Raw genomic sequence first — 19948 nt, forward strand, 5'->3', positions numbered from 1 at the left:
GTAGCTCAAGGTCCATTTTCATACATTTTGTTTCGGCTTTAATCTGGGTAACTAAACAAGTATTGGCAAGTAAAGAATTTAAATTCACGTCTAGTTAGTGATTAGTTCTCGCAGTTGAGAAAAATGTAAAAATAATTAATAATCATGGATATTTCTGCCTTTAAAATTTCGTCATATTAAATTTTAAAGGCCGAAATATCCATGATTATTAATTATTTTTACGTTTTTCTTTCAACTGCGAGAACTAATCACTAACTAGACGTGAATTTTGTTGGAGATTGTAACCTTCGTCGTGACTTATTATTTTTTATATGTTCTATTTTTAGAACTAATTGTATTTTGTTTGCCATAGTTACTTCTCTTTAGTCCGAAATAAACACTCATGTCAATAACATCTTTTTACTAACTTTATTTAATTACTAAGAACATATACCATATTTACAACACGTTATCAGCACGAACGCTTACTTCTTAGATTTTTTCACGTTTTTTGGTAAAATAAAGTTGAATATATTTTTTATGTGACTAGGAAATAGTAATAGTCTGAAAATGTCACATGAATCTGGAGATGTTTCGAGTGTGAAAAATTCCCCTGCGTCGATCACATCTTTTCCATTTCCTTGTTTGAGGATAAAAGATGGATATCCGACTTGGAAGTTCAAGATGCGAAATTACCTTATCCATGAGGATTTATGGGAAACAATTAGTGGATACCGAGATGGAGACACAACCCATGCCTCTACAAAGGTACGCAAAGACGCAAAGGCATTAGCAAAGATATGCTTATCAGTAGAAGGTGCAGCGATAACCCATATAAGATGTGCGAAAACTGCATCTGAGGCATGGACTTGTTTGCAAAAAGCCTTTGAAGATAAGGGAATAGGACGAAGATTATTTTTGGAGCGTAGACTGTACAGGTTGAGTCTATCAGAGTTCAAAAATATTGAACTATATATTAACGCAGTTATGTCAACCGCACAGGATCTTGCGGATATTGATGTAGTCATAGAGGACAAGTCTATTGCTGCAATACTTTTGGGAGGTCTAACTCCAAGGTATGAACCTCTCATTATGGCTTTAGAAAATTGCAATGTAGACGTGACTACAGAGTTGGTGAAAACAAAACTGCTTAATGAAATGTCCAAAGATGTGGCTACATCATTAGACTCTGTCTTTCATGCGAAGAAGAAGCCTAAGTCAATGAAGAAGAATATAGTTTGTTATGAGTGCAAGACACCTGGACATAAGAGACCAGACTGTCCACAGAGAAACAAGAAGGAGAAAGGCAATGCGGTAAATACCAATGATACGATATTTACAAGTCTTAATACTTCTGGAAACCCAAGAAAGGACATAATTTATGTAGATTCAGGTTGTACTAGACACATGACTTCTAGACGGGACTGGTTTCAGAATATCTCGATACAAAATCAAGGTACTGTTACTGTCGCAAATGGAGAACAGATTAAGTGCTGCGGAATTGGAAATATTTCAATAAACACGCCCGAGAACGTGGTCAACAATATTAGTGATGTTGCTTATATACCAGATTTGAAAGCTAGTTTGTTATCTGTATATAAAACTGTTGAAAAGGGTTTTATTTGTGTTTTTGATAAAAATGGATGTAACTTTTATAAATCTGATACTTTTAATTTTACAGGTGAATCTGTTGCTCATGCCTCGCCCTGTGGTGGACTGTACGTTTTAGATGGTACTGTAAATGTTTCCGAGAATGTGGCGGATAATTTTTGACACAAGATGTGCACTCTGGCTGTCAGGATAGTTATCAAATTTGGCATAAGAGGTTAGGACATTTGTGTCGTATAGGCATGAACCAACTGAAAAATCACAAGGTAGGTATAAAGTATACAGGAGTAGATAAAACTAGTTGTATCGCTTGCGTGGAAGGTAAACAAGCAAGAAAACCTTTCAAAAGGTTAGCGTTTAATAGGGCTACTTCCCTTTGGAACTGATCCATATGGATTTGATGGGACCGGTGTCTACAACTTCTTTTCAAGGAAATAGATATATGTTGACAATAGTAGACGATTATACGCGAAAAGTGTTTGCTTATTTTATTTCTTCTAAAACAGAAGTCAAAGATATATTTTGTGTGTTTCAATGTTTTGTTGAAAATCAGTTAGATAAAACAATTAAAGCAATTAGGACTGATGGAGGTAAGGAGTTCGTGAATAAAGAGTTTGTTGATTATCTTGCTTCAAAAGGTATTGAACATCAAACAACGACGCCTTATAGTCCTCAGCAAGTTGGAGTAGCGGAACGCACCCATCGTTCGGTTACAGAAAAGGCAAGAACGTTGCTAGCTGAAAGTTCACTACCGAAAGCATTCTGGGAAGATGCATTCCAAGTTGCCATTTACCTTAAGAATAGGTCTCCTCATCGAGCCTTACGTGGACAAATTCCTTATGACAAATGGTATGGACGAAAAGGTGATCTTAGCCATCTAAAAGTATTTGGTTGTAGAGCTCTAGTCTATATACCTTCGTGTCACAGGAAGAAATTAGATGTCAAGGCACAGGAAGCAATTTTCGTCGGTTATTCTAAAAATCCAGGCACTTATATTTTTAGGGATCCTGCTAACCCACGAAAAGTTATTATATCCAGAGATGCAACCTTTTTTGAAAATTGCTTTACAGCGCTAAAGCAGAAGCAATCTGTCGCACAGTCAGAATCTATATTGTTATTTGATGAGCAAAAAGAGATTGAGTCTGAGTTTGATCATGACTGTCAATTCTATGACTGTGATGAGAGTATCAGCCCGGCGGCTGAAGCAACTTTACCAGTAAATCTAGAAAGTGCAAAAGAGTCAGTGACTCTGGAAGAGCGAGAGTCTCTCAGTGACTTAAGGCTGCCTAGTGTGGAAGAAGTGACAGCGAATTTGGAACAGGAATCGCACCCTGAGCGCAGATACCCTTCCAGAGATAGAAAAGCAACAAATTTTTATAAAGCTTACAATACGTCAATGGTAGATTCTAATGAACCTACGACATATTACGAAGCTACTCATGCCGATGATGCTCATAAGTGGCAACATGCTATGGTTGATGAGTATAGTTCCTTAAGGAAACTCCATACATGGAATTTAGTAGATAGACCTAACAAAAGGTTATACCATGTAAATGGATTTACAAAATTAAAAGGGATGCTTATGGTAATATTATCAAGTATAAAGCGAGACTCGTCGTCAAAGGTTTTCATCAAGTTGAAAGTGTAGACTACAACGAGACGTTCGCACCAGTGATTCGTCATTCTTCCCTCCGCACGTTGTTTGCGATAGCTGCAGATATGAAATTGAGAATGAAGCACTTAGACGTCGATACAGCTTTCCTTAACGGAGATTTAGAAGAAGAAGTTTTCATGGAGCAACCTCTTGGTTTTATTGAAAAGGGTAAAGAAAACAAAGTTTGTTTATTGAAGAAATCTCTTTACGGTCTTAAACAGGCACCGCGAGCTTGGAATAAAAAGTTAAATGAAACGCTTTCTAAAATAGGTTTCATAGGAACTCCTTCCGAACCTTGTGTGTATACTAAACTTTTGGTAAAGAACTTGTAATATTAGGAATCTTTGTTGATGACATAATAGTCTTCTTTAATTCTGATTTGACATTTGACACTGTCAAGAATGATTTGTCGAAATATTTTTCATTAAAAGATCTCGGAATACTGAAATGTTATTTGGGACTACAAGTTGAAAGTGATTCCGAGAGTATAAGGTTGAACCAGCGAAATTATATTCTTTCTATATTAGAAAAATTTAATATGAAGGATTGTAAGGCCGTGGATACTCCATTAATTAAAAAGAATATGGAAAAAAGAATGGATGGTCAAGTCGGTGAGTCTTATCCTTATCAGAATTTAATAGGATGCCTCATGTATCTAGCGGTAAACACACGACCAGACATCGCTTACGCCACGAGCTATTTAAGTCAATTTAATACGTGTTTTACTAAAGAACACTGGAATGCTGCTAAAAGGATTCTGCAATACCTGAAAGGTACCCTAAACTATTCATTGGTTTACAGGAAGAATAGAGAACCTTTAAAGGGTTTTTGTGACGCAGACTGGGCAAACTGTCCAATCGACAGGTCATACACCGGTTATGTTTACAAGTTAAGTGGAGGTCCAGTATCATGGGAATCCAAGAAGCAACCTACTGTTGCGTTAAGTTCGGCCGAGTCAGAATATATGGCATTAGCGTCTGCCACGAAGGAAGCGTGTTACTTACGTCGGTTTATATACGAGATAACAGGTATACTTTGTTCAGTTAACTTAGCTTCTGACAGCCAAAGTGCCATTAATCTTGTTCGAAATCCTGTACACCACAGCAGGACAAAGCATATAGATACTAGGTTTCACTCTTTATTAGGGAAAAGGTATCTAATAATATTGTTAAGTTAGAATATATAAAAAGTAACGATATGCCTGCTGATGTACTAACGAAGGCCCTCGGACCTCTAGCACACAAACGATGTGTAGTTAACTTAGGTTTAGAAACTTAATTATTTTATTTGTTTTGTTTCTGTCACAACTGCGATTAAGGGCGGCTGTTGGAGATTGTAACCTTCGTCGTGACTTATTATTTTTTATATGTTCTATTTTTAGAACTAATTGTATTTTGTTTGCCATAGTTACTTCTCTTTAGTCCGAAATAAACACTCATGTCAATAACATCTTTTTACTAACTTTATTTAATTACTAAGAACATATACCATATTTACAACAAATTTAAATTCTTTACTTGCCAATACTTGTTTAGTTACCCAGATTAAAGCCGAAACAAAATGTATGAAAATGGACCTTGAGCTACCACCTTAACATAAATTAAAATTAACTGAAAACGACATTTTACTCATTTGTTTTCTCTCTTTGAAATGTATCCTTTTTAATGTCATCTAAACCAGCCAGATACAAATAGTTCAGCCAAATATATTTCATTAAAAGTTTATACATACTATACCCATACATAAAGACCTATTATACTGGTAAACATTATTTACGGGCCGCAAGCAAATCTAGTGAGCCTATAATATAAAGATAATTACTTTAAGAAACTGCCGCTAGATGTCGCTGTACAGTTTGTACATTTATCTACATTGCGATATCAAGATTATTGCGCGTTTGGTTTGGTACTCGGCTAGAATACCATCAGTTCGACACAATTTATAAAACTTCCGCCGGTTTCTTTGACTTGTTTTTCGAAGTCCCCTCCTGAAGCGGTTTTATAACTTTTGCTGATAGGAGGATTTGGGAGAAAGGAAATCTTCAAAGGAATTCGGTTAACGTATTTTTAGACTCCTTAAACGGAGTTAATATGTGGTGTGTTATTGTCTTAGGGTAAGGAACCCCGTATTAATCTTGACATTGAATAAGGGTTTCATGTAATCATTGAATGTCTTGATATTATATTCAATAAACATAGCATGTAACTAAACAATGCCAGTATTTTGTCGCACAATAGACTTCATACAGTAGGTATATGTTGCGATTGTCCATTTTAATTATTTTATTAATCTCTGTTCAGCATTATTGTGTTCAGAAAAATACTAAATAAAAGTCAGGAAATCGTTTAATAATTGCATTCGGTTTTAAAACGTATGACGGCATCCATAGTGAATTATAATTAGATACCTATCGAATGTGTTTTTTTTTTTATATAAGTCAGTCATGTTATAACATATTTGTCGCTCTTGCTCCACTTTTTCAAAAATGGCCTCCTCTTTATCCATAACAGGACGACCAGAACGAGGTGCATCTTTGACATCAAAATTCCAGTTGTACTTTGTGGTACTTACACATATTATGTACTCTATCGGATACTGTATTAGGTCCAAAAACACCACGCGGTATGCGATGCATTTAATTTTTTTTATGAAATAAAAATTTAATATGCATCTAATTACTTCATTAGATTGAACGTGACATTAAAAAAAATAATTTTAACAAAAAATTAAACCACCTTCAAAAACCACTCAAAACCAAAAAAATAATTTTAACAAAAAATTAAACCACCTTCAAAAACCACTCAAAACCAAAAAAATAATTTCACATAACAGGTATATACTGGATACCAATTTTGGAGTCGGTGCCTAATTAAAATTGCTAGATATTTACGGGCCAGAAGCAAATCTAGCGGCTATATAAATATTGATAATAACTTTGAGAAACTGCCGCTAGATGTCGCTGTACAGTTTGTACATTTATCTACATCGCGATGTCAAGATTATTGCGCGTTTGGTTTGTTACTTGGCTGGAACATAGTTCTGCAAGTAATTAAAAGTCCAGTATCCGGTTTCATTGAGATTCTTTTCATTTTCCCGTCCTTCAACGGGTGGTGGCAAGCCTAAGTTGTTTGGTTTGGGAGAAAGGAAATCCTCAAAGGAATTTGGATTTACTAATTTTTAGACTCCTTAATCGGAGTTAACAACTGTCGGTATGTTATAGTGTCTTATGATAAGTAACCGTATTATAATATCAACTTTGCCAGACGCAATATAATTTCAGCAGATTCACCATATTTATAAAATACAGTGTATGGAAGTCTTCGTATTTTTTTGTCGAGACATTATATTTTCACAAAAATTGAACGCTACACAAGACTATTTAAAATTATGAGCGCTACTGTTGGACACAAAATGGGTAAGGCGGCTAAGGCCCTGTGTCCACGGATGACGAGACTACTAACAACTAACAAGCAACTTGACTACACAAATCCTGCTGGTCGGTCGTAAGTAGCCACCATACAAATTCGCTATGTTTCGCATACGATGCGACAGGTCAACAGCGGAGATCGGAACATACCTAACGACATTGTGGGGTGGCTACTGGCTACTTACGAGCAACTAGTACGATATGCGTAGAAAACTTCGAGTCGCTTGTTAGAAAGCCCCGTGGGCCAAGGGCCTAATGTTTTCCCTGATTCATAGAGGTATTTATTCTCCATCTAATTTTAGTTAAAATACACGCAAATTAAACTTTGGATAATTGTTTTCTCCTTCATACGTCAATTTAATTATTCTGTAAAGTACACTGCATTTTCATTTTAAATTTAACTGTATGTTTCTCCGAAACAACGTATTTTGGTGACTAGGATACTGTATTTTTAGAAATCTGGTTTGGCAACACTGATCTGAACGTTGAGCAGGATTTCATGCAGTCATTAGATGTATTGAAATTTTCAATAAACAAAGCATATAAATTGTAATTGGTGCCAATGACCTAGGGCGTTTTGCCGGGCAGTAGAAGTCATAGAGTGGGTATATGTTGGGATTGTCCATTTAAATTATTTCATTTCTTTCTGTTCAGCATTTTTGCGTTCAGAAATATTAATACAAGCCAGGGAAACGTTGCATTCGGTTTTAAAAAGTATGACTGCATCCACTCGCTTAGCTACCTATTTAGTGTCTTAAATATTTTTAAGTCATGTTATGATAATAAAAAAATATACTTTTTATATCAATATTTCCTTTATTAAGTCCTAAGAACAAATCATTTCTATATCGGGGATCAAAATGTTTTATTTTATTAGGCACAGTTACCATGTACAAAGATACTAATATCTAATATATAATATACATAATAACACATTTTTATTTGTACACCGATAAAACCTGAGCACAACATTCAAATAATATAAAAAAAAAAAATTATAAAAAATATAATTCCATAGGAAATGAAATTATAAAGTAGTTTTAAATTTTTGATATTTATTTTAAAATGATAAATACCCCGCTGATATATAACTCCTTGTGATCATTGTCACAATTACACATACAATGTAACTATCATGTACTACATTCATTGTAGCTTCAGGTACTGAGAACAAATCAACAGTCCCCAAAAACAAAATCTCATCTGCAAAATGCTCTAGTTGCAGTATGAAGGTTTAAGGTAATTAATAAAATTACTCACCTCAAAAAGGAAACTAAATAATTTCTTGAAAACAAAATTGTTTGATAACGATAAATAGTTTTTAAATGAGTAATTGATACTAATATTTTCACTTAACCTAAAAGCTTCATACTGCAACTAGAACTTTTGCAGATGATTGTTGGGGATTGTCAAAATGTCGTCTAAGGTTTGATCCACTAGCAACTCTGAGATACTTAACAATGTGGGTATCCAATTTCGAATTTACAATTTTATGTCATAAGATTGTTTAGTTTTCTCCTCCACTGTAATGTGTCTAGTTTAAATTCATTCTATTCTGATAATTCAGCTTCAAACCAAATCTTGCACTCAACTCTTTATTTTGTTATAAGGTTTTTCAGCAAATTTAACACTACAATTACAATAATTTAAATATTATAACTTATAGCTATAATGTAAGCCCGAGATATGAAAACTCAACATGTATGTAATTGTATCTAAAAGTGACTTCTGCAGACAATTAAACATATATGTGGTGATGTTCACGAAATAAGTTAACATATGCCAGACTATACATATATTCAAAGATAATAACTCACATAAAGAGAAACTTAATATTATGCAAGCTGTAGCTAAGAATAAGTATAATTTCCAACACATATCAAACACAACTTACATTTATATTTTATTTTTAAACTTAAACATTATTTATTTAAGCTAAGCATCAAGCAACAAGTTAAACAAAACTTTTTTGGACTGAATTTAATTTATTAATGTGGACCATACAATTATCATACTCAAATGTACTTTGCACTTAGGATGTATTAAGTAAGTAGACTTGAGGGTTGTATAATATGGTGTTACTGTATTTATGAAACCCAGCATTTCTCTGGCTTTCAACATAACTGGTTCATAATGAAGTTCAAAATTGAGCTTAGAATCAACCAAACGCCCAAATCCCTCACAACATTTATACATATTAATTATTTTGAATGCGGTACTGAAAAAAAATATTTTATTATTAATAAACATTATAACACTGACGTTTTGTAATATTTAAAGACATATTATTTGATTTACACCAAATTTAATATCAGTCTAACAGTGGCGAAAGGCGAAATTTTCTTAAAAGAAGGCTAACACAAAATATAGGTACTAATATACATAAATGCAGTCTAATTCGTCTTCAAATAGTTCTAATGATAATTATATTTTACATAAAGATCGGCATCGGTTTTTATGGCCCCTTGGCCAATGCAGCCTAAAGTTTATGACAATCATTAAAACTTGCTATATTATTAAAGTGCTGCGCTGACCCCATATGGGGCATGTAGAAGAAGGAAAGAATGCTCAGGAAACCTCTACATGGTGCAGCCCTGGTAATGGTGCATCGACCAGACTGACGTGGGTGACTTGGGATCTGGACACCAGTCATCTCTGCTTTGTTGTATGGGTGGGTGGAAGCAGGCACTATCAGACCTGGAAATGTGAAGACCAAATAAGTTACAACCTAAGAGCTGCCTCAGCGAAGTGGTCTCATGTGTAAGTCCATGTCAGTAGTGCTATGAGCTGTCACAGCACAATCTGAAATTTTTACTCATCTAATTACATAATATTCCAACTCCTCTCTTTGTAATTGATTAATTCTATTGCAGGATAATTACAAATTAGTTTTCCCTGAGACTCACTGAGCTTCACCGCTCGGTGTCATAAAAAACGTGGCACTGCTGATCCTGGCTTACAGGAGTTGAGTTTGAGGGTGGAAAAAGTCTCATTATAACATATTAAAAGGCAAATTACATCCACTAGCAATATATTGTTACTTATAAAGCTTTAAAAGGTAATTGTATTTTTTTTAGCTAAGATCTTTACAATTATTGTCATAAACATGTTGTAGGTTGTAATATTTCCCATTTGTGAAGTAATAAAGCTGAGTCATGACTTTTTTACTTATTTAAGTAGGTCTATGTAAGTTAAAATTTTGAGTGTTAATGGAATATTTTTGTTGAAAAAAGTTATGTGACCTCAAGTTAAGATTATAGAATATTAATCAATGAGTAAAATAGTAGTAGCAATTGGATATAAATAAGATTTTTTCAAAATATTTTGTATACCCATAGGGTGGAGTGATAAAAATAGACAATAGCAATTATTTTTATTATTTTTTTGTATATTACCTACTAAGGATACTGATATTTTATCAATGCTTACAGCATAAATTAATGTTACTAAAAATAAATTATACTTAAAGCAACAAAGGTATACTTTTTTGGTTCATGATAAAATATAAACATGAAACATAAATTAATACAGTACAAAATGTAGATAAAACATTGAAAATAAAGAAAAAAAGAATATCAAGACATAGGTACCTTTTTGATTAACTATATTTTTAATAGTAATCTCTATTTGTAGATGACTTCACACTGGGTAATATTTACACATCCTGCCCCAATATATCCTTACATTCATGATTCAACTGATGGTTCCGATGTCTACGGTCCTTAAGATTTGAGTATTTACATTCGATTATAGTCTTATTTGATATAAATCTCTATAAATATAATTTTTATGTATATAAGTATACGAAATACGAAAGAATATTTTTATGTTGTGCAAAATTGTGTGATAAGTACTTACTTAGGTGTTTCAAAGGCACTACTAACAGGTTTTTCTCCACTTTTATTAAAAGCTTGACATCTGTATAAGGTTTGCGCATACTTTTCATAATATTTATTATAAACGACACAGGATTAATGCAACGCGTATGTAATACTAAGGCCAGTACAATAAAACTAAGCTAAACGTCCGAAGTATATTGAAATCCAGTAGGAACAAGGCAACGTGCAAATTCAAACCGAAATCATCAAAAAAATATTGAGAATTGGGAAATGAGAATGAAATATGAATTATGAAGTTAAACAGTAATTTTTTTTTTTTACTTTTGATTTTCCCTTTATTATTGGGAAGGCAAACATACAGCCTCGTCATTAATAGTGCTTTCAATGAGATTCAGTACGATAAGGCCAAAGCCAAATCTTCATATTATTTCCTTGTTTAATTATTATATAAATAAGGCCGAAGCCAAGTCATTAATTTTCTTGTAAATTCTTTTCATTTTTCCTTATATACTTATCAATTACTGTATTGCTGATAAATTCATGAATTGCTTGGTACGATAATGGGTAAGGTGACGTGGTCAGTCGTGCGAAAAAAAAAGAAAAAGAAAGGGCGGGAAACTGAACCGGCCAGCGCGCGGTAAAGTTGGGTAGGACATAGGGTTGCCACCCTTTTTTTTGAGCAAATAAAGTACATAGTAAATTGAATGTAGAAAAAAAAGTACATGGTGTAAAAATAAAGTACAAATGATTTCTTCTTTATTATTTTGCTTATAAATATATATTATATTTGGGAACTTTTAACAAATAAAATTAATATTTCAAATTTAAATACGATTTTTTTCGTCTCGTAATTTAATATTCTACATCACAAAATTTAAAATTTCTCAGTGAATGCTGACGTAGAAGGAATCGACAATAAAAATGAATTTAATGCATATAATTAAAAAAAATATACCATCAGGCTTATCAAATACTTGCTGCCATTTTTGTACTATTAATTACAGCTGTTTTACGCAAAAATTCTTACGACCAACCCTAGAGGAATCATATCCAATTCTGTTTATAGAAATAACGTACAATACTTTATTATAAAGTACGGGTGGCAACCCTAGTAGGACATGACATGAAAAAGAGTTTGTAAGAGTAGCTCTTTCTAACATTGAGCCGGTACAATGTCCTACTTCAAATGAGGCGAGGCGTACTGAGGCTCGGCGCTTCAATGCGCGCCTTACAGTATTTTGTAATGTTAACATTCAAAATATTTCCCCCTCGCTCGCAACTCGAAGCGCAGTAACGCAATGTTCATTGCAGAATAACCTCCTTTTGTAATTTGTAGCATACAGTTCTCTACTTTTCTGTCCTCGTCCTATAGTTTACCGGAGACGGAGAATGAGTAACGCGACTGCCGCGACATAAAATTTGAAGTAGTACTTACTAGTGATGTAACGAATGTCATTTTTTGAACATTCGCGAATGCGAATGCGAATGCGAATATCTGCTACCGACATTCGCGAATGCGAATGCGAATGCGAATGTTTAGTTTTTGTTCAAATTTGGCGCCAATTTTCTATGATGATTATCTAAATTTTATTATTATCTAAGATGATAATTATCTAAACATTAGAAAGTTATGCAAAGACTGATAAAAAATTATAGAAGAATTTGTTTTTGTTTCTTTCAATTGCTTTTAATTTCTTAGTTGCTAATGTGTTACAAGTTCTAATGAGAATTACATTTTTAAGCTTTATTAAAATAAACGAAATAATTTTTTTTATTTTTAAAGTTTAATATTCCTCTACTCAAGTTTAATTACTAACTTAAAAACATGGTAAAAATAGTTAATTAATTGGTATGTTTTAAGAAAGAGAGGTATTTTTCTTTGACAGTCTATAATTTTTTGTTTGTTTGTTTAGACTATATTTATAGTTTACTAGCTTCCGCCCGCAGCTTCGCCCGCGTGGATTTCGGGTTTCAAAAATGGAGAAGGTGCCCAATTTGTCGGGATGTTTTTTTTAATTTATGGTGGTATGCAGGTGGTCCGATTATCCGGTCAGGGTCTGATGATGGGATCCTGGTGAAATCGAAGGAACTTTTAACCATTAAGGTTGCACACAAAATGACGGAAGCTTAAAAAATGGAGTAACTTCTCCCGTTTTCCCAACATTTTCCATCACTGCTATGCTTCTATTAATTGTAGCGTGATGAAAAGTATACTATAACCAGCTCAGGAGTATGAAAAATAATTGTACCAAGTTAAGTTAAAATCCGTCGAGTAGTTTTTGTTTCTATAACGGTTATACAGACAGACAGACAAAAATTTTACTAATTGCATTTTTGGCATCAGTGTCGATCCCTAATCACCCCCAGTTATTTTGGAAATATATTTCATGTACAGAATTGACCTCTCTACAGATTTATTATAAGTATAGATATGCAAAAGTAGCTCAAAATTGTCCATAACGAAAACATGCATTTTAAAGTAAAACAAAAGAAATAATATTGTGAAGCCAACCAAATAACTAATGATATATTAAATTTTGTGACTGTTCAATTTAGTCGGGTCCGCGATATCACTTTTGTTGAGTTTCAGAACGCGACATTACATTATTATATTCTGTGCTCCAACGCACACTGCTTTGATGTTAGGAACACACCTACATTGCTTAGACAACAGTGAACTTTATACAATAGCAATAAAGCTCAAATTGACTCTACGTATTAGTTAGAAAACGTTTGTATGGGAAATAGAAAAATGCTGTTTTGAGGATTTTCCCGGCAATTATTCGAATTTTTCTCACCTTTTAAACCTTCCCTAGACCTCCACGAATAATTCAAGACCAAGATAAGATAAATCCGTTCAGCCGTTCTCGAGTTTTAGCGAGACTAACGAACAGCAATTCATTTTTATATATATAGATTGTAGAAGAATATTGTTTTAGTTTAGATTTTGATTTTATTAACCTACTATTACACACACACAGTATTACGAATATTATCTCGGAAGGGGTATGCAGAGGCGCAACCAGGGCACCCACTTTTCGCCAAGTGTGTTCCGTCTAATAGTGTGACAGGGGCGAGCCTATCGCCATGTCGGGCACAAATTTCACACTCCGGGCTGATACTGAGCAGAAAAACCCAAATATCACTTTGCCCGATCCGGGATTCGAACCCAGGACCTTAGAGCGCTGCCGTACCGCACATGCAGTAGAACTATGCCACCGAGGCAGTCTACTATTATCTTCAAATTTTTTTTTTCTGGTATTGACATTCGCAAAACATTCGCAGAAATTTTGCGAATGCGAATGCGAATGCGAATATCCAAAAATATGCGAATATTCGCGAATGCGAATGCGAATGCGAATATTCGTTACATCACTAGTACTTACTATGGCCAGAGGCGGTCTTTGGGCGAGGCGAACCGGGCAACCGCCCTGGGCCTCGCGCCTCGCAGGACCTTTTTTTACGTTCTTACCGACGAAACTGTTTTTAATATTTACCATTAACTGATCTATGTTATCATGAATCTCATCAGGTTTTTCATGCGAAATAATTCTTTTGGGATTTTTTAATTCTAATAAGGGGGATATTTAGGGTTGCCAGATGGCCGGGATTTCCGGGATTGTCCCGGAATTTCGCGTGTTGTCCCGTGTCCAGTAATTTTATTTTACTGTCCCGGAATGAAAAAATACTAGTTTTTTTCACAAAGTTACGATACTACAGCTGCAAAAGTCAAACCAAACAGCGTGCTCGCACTGCGTTAGGTGAGCGAGGAGAGGGGTGAGCGGCTCGCTTCGTGTCGCTCCCCTCGCCTACTTAGTTTAGTCTCGGACCAAAGATCAAAACTCTGATTCCGTTCGTGGCCCCAGAAATGTCCAGGAAATGATCAGCCTGGATCTGGCAACCCTAGGGATATTACTGCTGGTTGTTGTAAGAAAGGGACAGACTTCACTGTTCTCGTTGTCTTACTCGGAACGTTTTTGCCCTTTAGGATGTAAGAAAGTAATGTAAACCTTATCACTATTGAATTAAAGTATATTTTACAATGTGTAATATTATTTTTTAAGCATTCCAGGTAGTATACAAGTTGTTCCTTGGGTAAAAGTCAAATGAATGCTCAGACGCCATTTTGGACGCAAGCGATACGAAGTGTTTTGTTTATAAGATATTATAAGTGATAAAAACCATGAGTGAGTACAATTACCTAATGTAATAATGTTATTTTACATATATTGGCTACCATTTATACGATTTATCAAAAACCACATCTATATTCAAATCAAAAAGCTGAACTTGTGTTTTTTTCTTATTACGACGTATTTCGTGCCTAATTCTGGCAAAAATATTTTTGAAATAGCTACACAAATACATAAGGAGTGATCATTTGACAAAATATCTGCTATTATTTGACAAAAGGCTACAAAATAATGTACAAAATATCATACTTTGAAATTATAATAACACGTGTCGACTCGTCCGCGCAAGCGGCGAAATAACGGCATTCAATATCTAATAATCCTGTTTATAATGTATTGCCAACGATTGTTTTACCATCTGCATATTTTAAAAAGTGTCGGTTATTGAAATTCAAGTAATATTTGGTACCTACTCAATGAACTCGTCCGCGTAAGCGGCGCAATAACGGCATACAATTTCCAATTCTGTTTATTATTACCATAGTTTGTATCTGTTGTCGAAATTCAAATAATATAACCTATAAGCTACTCAGTAAACTCGTCGTTAAATTCGAACAAGTTGAAATCTGTTCTGAACTCCCGTCCGCGCAAGTGTTGTGTGAAACCTGTTTGGTTGTTCGTTTACGATAGTAACATCCTGTGTATTTATCGTAAACATTGGTCGATAAAAAAATTTGATGCTTGTGAATTTATTGATGACAATATTTTATAATGTTGTTACAGTTTATAGATTACAAACTATAATAATTATTCGTTGGCATTGTTCATGACTACTTCTCGTGCATGATTATATAAATGTCGGTTAGTGTACCGAGGACGATACTTTTTATTATTTTGATAACTTTTTGTATTTCATGGCTCGCGTAAATAACACCAACAGGCACAAAATAATAATAATTTTATACCATAATAATAATAATCTTTTTTTCTTATTATATTTTATATATTTACAGGCATATATCCAGAATATGATGGTGGTGAGGAGCCACCGAATTTTATAGAGGCACTGTATGAGGACGACGATTCGGAGAGCGAGGGACAGCCGTTCGCCGACTATGATACCGAGCCCGAGAGCGACGAGGTATTTGAAGTATTTATATTTGAGATCTAGTGATTTTGTTATTGATTCAATAGCAACGAATCACTTGTCTGCCTACAAAGCGTCAGCATGCACTTTGGATCAAAACAATTCATCTTTACACTTCTGTGGTCTACCTCTCTCTGTTACTAAGTTATTCTTTATTTTCAAATGTATTATAACTGCCCGCATAATATTTTGTAATGTATCTATAATATTATATGTGCCTATGGCATGTTCTACATTTTATGCTAAAAGAATTGTGTACTACAAAAAGTGTGACTGTACTTGATTCATAAATTTAGTATGTGATCAATTAGGTTTTATTGCGATTACTTGTGTACCAGAGACAGGTTTCGAATGTTTGATAATTTATTATGTACATTCATATATCTAATTGGTTTATTTAATTTTGTTATAGTCTGACGAGTCGTGGCCCTCATCGTCCCCAGTACGAGCACCTCGCCAGGACCCGGCGTACGGGAGGAGTCCCCGGAGCCGGTCACGTTCGCCATTGGGTCGTCGCAGTCCGTGAGTAATACTTATTACTTTGTCCAAAAACAAAGTTCATAACAAAATCTCTAAATCCTCTTTATTGAGTGTAGTAATCTGCTGATTCTGCCTGGAGCATATTATAAACTCTAAACGGTGCAAATGCACCTGACAGGTCAACCGTATGTTTTTATGAAGATGATCGTCATTGTGAATGTTTTCATTTTCAGACTTCAAGATTCGTCGGGTGACATAGTTATAATCGAGCTTGAAGACGACTACGAGATGTTGCTCGACGAATTGGAAGTGGACCCAAATGCCCATGCCGGTATCGCCCATTCTGCGGGCATGTCGCCTGTGCGGATGCGTGGGAGTGCTCGCGGGCGAGGACGTGGCCGGGGACCCGGCCGTAGACGCGGACGTAGTGGAAGGCTGGGGGTGGGAAGTCGTTGTCGGGTTGATAACCAAGGCTTGCAGTGGGACGTTGGTTGCCCACTGCAAGAAATTTGGCTATCCGATGACGACGTCCCACCCGAATTACGGCAAATGGCACGGGACGTCATAAGACGAAGTATGAATGTTAGGGTAAATGAAGATGAGCCTGGGGAAGTGGCTGATGGAACGGATATTCCACTGCAGGGTGAAGACCTTCACTTCGAGTGGTCTCCTATGGAGACTTTTCGAGGTGAAGAGGAGGTATTTCGGCCTGCACGTACCGGGGCTGTCGAGTCGTATGCAACTGCATACGACGCGTTTCGTTCCTATTGGGACGACCGCATCTTGCAGGTTATAGCCGACGAGACGAACCGGTATGCGAATGAAATTAACTCTGCTTCATTTCATGCCTCTTGGTACCCAACGAACGTCGACGAGGTGCTATGCCTGTTTTCGTTTTGGATGATGCTGGGTATAATACGCATGCCAACGATAAGAAGCTGTTTTTCGACCAATAAACTTCTTGCGACCAGTGCATTTAGACGTATTATGACCCAGCGTCGTAACGAACAACTGTCACGGGCATTGCATTTCGTCGACGGTGACCCTGTCGTCCAAGCAGTGGACCCTACCATTAGCGACCCCACTGCAAGCTTTGATCGAATACATCGTTTGAGGCCTATAGTAGATCATCTAAACGCTAAGTTTCAGGCAAATTATGTGCCAAGTAAAGACATTTGCATAGACGAAAGTCTAACCCTTTGGACGGGAAGGCTAAATATCAAACAATATATTCGGTCGAAGGCTGCAAAGTTTGGGATCAAAACGTATGAATTATGTGAGAGTGCCACAGGCTATCTGTGGTCCTTCATAATTTATACGGGTAAGCACACTAGTGCAGACATTCATCAAGTTCCAGGGAGCTTGGCGAGTACTGCAATAGTCAAAAAGCTTATTGATCCCTTACTAAATAAGGGTCATCGACTATTTATGGACAACTGGTTCAATTCCCCATTATTGGCACGCTTTTTGAAGCGTAACGGTACCGACTGTGTTGGTACCTTACGTCCCAATGGAAAAGACGTGCCATACTTGGTAGCCGAAGCTCCGCTCATGAGGGGACAGCTTCTAGCAAGGCATTCTGGGGACGTATGTGTGATGGCATGGCAGGATAAAAGAAGGGTAACCACCATTTCCACCTGCCATGGTACGGCCACTGGCTTATCCAACATACATACGAACCCAGTGCGGCGCATTCCATTCAAGCCTCAAGTGATCTTAGACTACAACAAGTCTATGGGTGGGGTGGACTTAAAGGACCAAATGTTAGAGCCGTACCTGATTGAGCGGAAAAGGTGTGTCAAGTGGTACATGAAGATGTTCAAGCGGTTGCTGAATGTCTCCATTCTCAACGCGCGCATCCTATTGGAATCTTCTCAAAATTCCCGCGTTGACCATTTGTCTTTCCGCCTCCAATTAGTGGACGCCATTCTTTCCCGACATTTATCCCAAGTTCCTGTGCCTCGTTTGCCCCCTGTGGAACGCGCAGCCAAATTGCCTCGGGTGGTGGTTGAACACAATCACTGGCCGGTTTATATCCCAAACCTGCCAGACCGACAAAATAATCGCCAAACCCGAGCCAGATGCTTTGTGTGTTCTTCGCGTGGCATTCGGGGACGGTCGACCCCATTCATGTGCGAGTCTTGCCATGTGCCGCTTTGTGCGGCAAATTGTTTCAAGGTTTACCATGCTTCATAGTCTTGTCTTTTTGCGCCTTTGGGCCTTTTTTTCCTCTTACCTTTTCTTTCTGCGCTGCAGAGAGGATGTGGGGGTTGAACCGGTTATCATAAATAGTCGGTAACACAGGTTCTATGTATGAAAGAAGAGTGTGTATGTGTGTGTGTGTTGCGTGTAAATGTAATTGATAATCGGCATCTATTGTTTTTGCTTGTATCAGAAATGTGGGATTTTGATATACATGGTGATTTGTATTTCGAAAAACCTGTTAATGGTTTCCTTGCAGACCTTTTCGCAAAGTGGAGGAAAAATGGCAGCAATCATGAAGTGACAATAGTTTTATTTTCAAGAACATTTTATAAGGCTAAGTCATAAACAACAATCACTCTATATACCAAGTTGACGGTAATGTAATGAGCCGCAAGCGCATGATCATCGCATCGGGTGCACTAAGCGTGCTGGGAGTGACGGTATTCCTTCCACAACTAATACTCGTAATGCTTCTCTAACCTTGCTCTGTCTGCGCCCCGTGCCATAGGCGCTTCAATTGTATTTTGTCGTACTATTTATTTTTATTGTGTACTTTGTTGTCTGATTTCTAAACTATTTTTGTAATGTGTTTTCTATATAACTAGTTTATTTATTTTTATGGTGTACTTTTTGTGTGATTTCTAACCTTTCTTTGTAATATGTTTTTTATGTAACTAGTTTTTTAAGTCTAAAGAAATAAATATAATCAATATATATAAAATAATTTTATTTTTTAAAATCTAGTCTTTTGCGGCACTCGGGGTGCCGCTTTCGATGTTTGGGGCACTTTTGGTGCCCCACTTCTTCCTGAAATGGGGACGGGCACTGCTTCTTCAGCGGCGGCGGCGACGAACCGTCAGCAGCATCCTCATGCACCCTGTTAATTTGATGCTGTTAGTACATGCGCAAAGCAATGGACATTCGCGCGATTGTAAAGTACAGTAATCCTGCAAATCCGGTGATCTACGACGGGTGATAGTCAGCGTGGAGTGTTAGTAGCTGGGGAGGCAGGAAGGGCGCGGGTCGTATAAAGTTATTGCCCGTTCGGATTAGCGAGATCCTACTATAGATTCATAGGAGCAGACTCAACCAGGAATAATCGTAAATTGAATAATATCGATAGTTATCGATATTTATAAGTAAGCCCCATCCGTAGATCGTAAATAACAAAATTATGACTGTTTTGTGTATACATCAGACTACCAAATTTTAGTATGTAAAATAAACATTTTATGTTATCATGATTGTAATCGTTAGGGCACGTTAGAGATATATTTTATATGTGATTTACCGTTTTTTTTCCATTTTCCAATTTTTTAATTTTTCGAACGAACGACGACACGAACGAACAACGACGTTGACATGAAGTCTAGTAATGACAGCTATTAGTACAACGAATGATTTTGTATAGAGCTGGGGCATTATCTCTATGTGTAAAATGATGTTTGTTACTATAGCATATACCAAATTGGAAAT

At 36.1% G+C, this 19948-nt stretch overlaps 1 protein-coding gene and 1 long non-coding RNA gene across 2 annotated transcripts; one reads left to right on the top strand and one right to left on the bottom strand.

Moving 5' to 3' along the window:
- Nucleotides 1–7464: 7464 nt before the first annotated feature.
- On the bottom strand, nt 7465–10936 carry LOC115441232. The gene is made up of 2 exons (XR_003938446.2): nt 10527–10936; nt 7465–9365 (listed from the first exon to the last, which is right to left on the bottom strand). It is a non-coding gene; the product is annotated as an uncharacterized LOC115441232 (long non-coding RNA).
- A 3206-nt stretch (nt 10937–14142) lies between these two features.
- LOC115441229 (piggyBac transposable element-derived protein 4) lies at nt 14143–18933 on the top strand. Its single transcript, XM_030165935.2, has 4 exons — nt 14143–14694; nt 15654–15781; nt 16200–16309; nt 16501–18933. The coding sequence occupies exons 1-4, from the start codon at nt 14691–14693 to the stop codon at nt 18461–18463; spliced, it is 2205 nt and encodes a 734-aa protein (XP_030021795.2). The 5' UTR covers nt 14143–14690; the 3' UTR covers nt 18464–18933.
- Nucleotides 18934–19948: the final 1015 nt, after the last annotated feature.

The sequence above is a fragment of the Manduca sexta genome, chromosome 3 (genome assembly GCF_014839805.1).
Source record: "Manduca sexta isolate Smith_Timp_Sample1 chromosome 3, JHU_Msex_v1.0, whole genome shotgun sequence".
Taxonomy (NCBI): Eukaryota; Metazoa; Arthropoda; class Insecta; order Lepidoptera; family Sphingidae; genus Manduca; species Manduca sexta.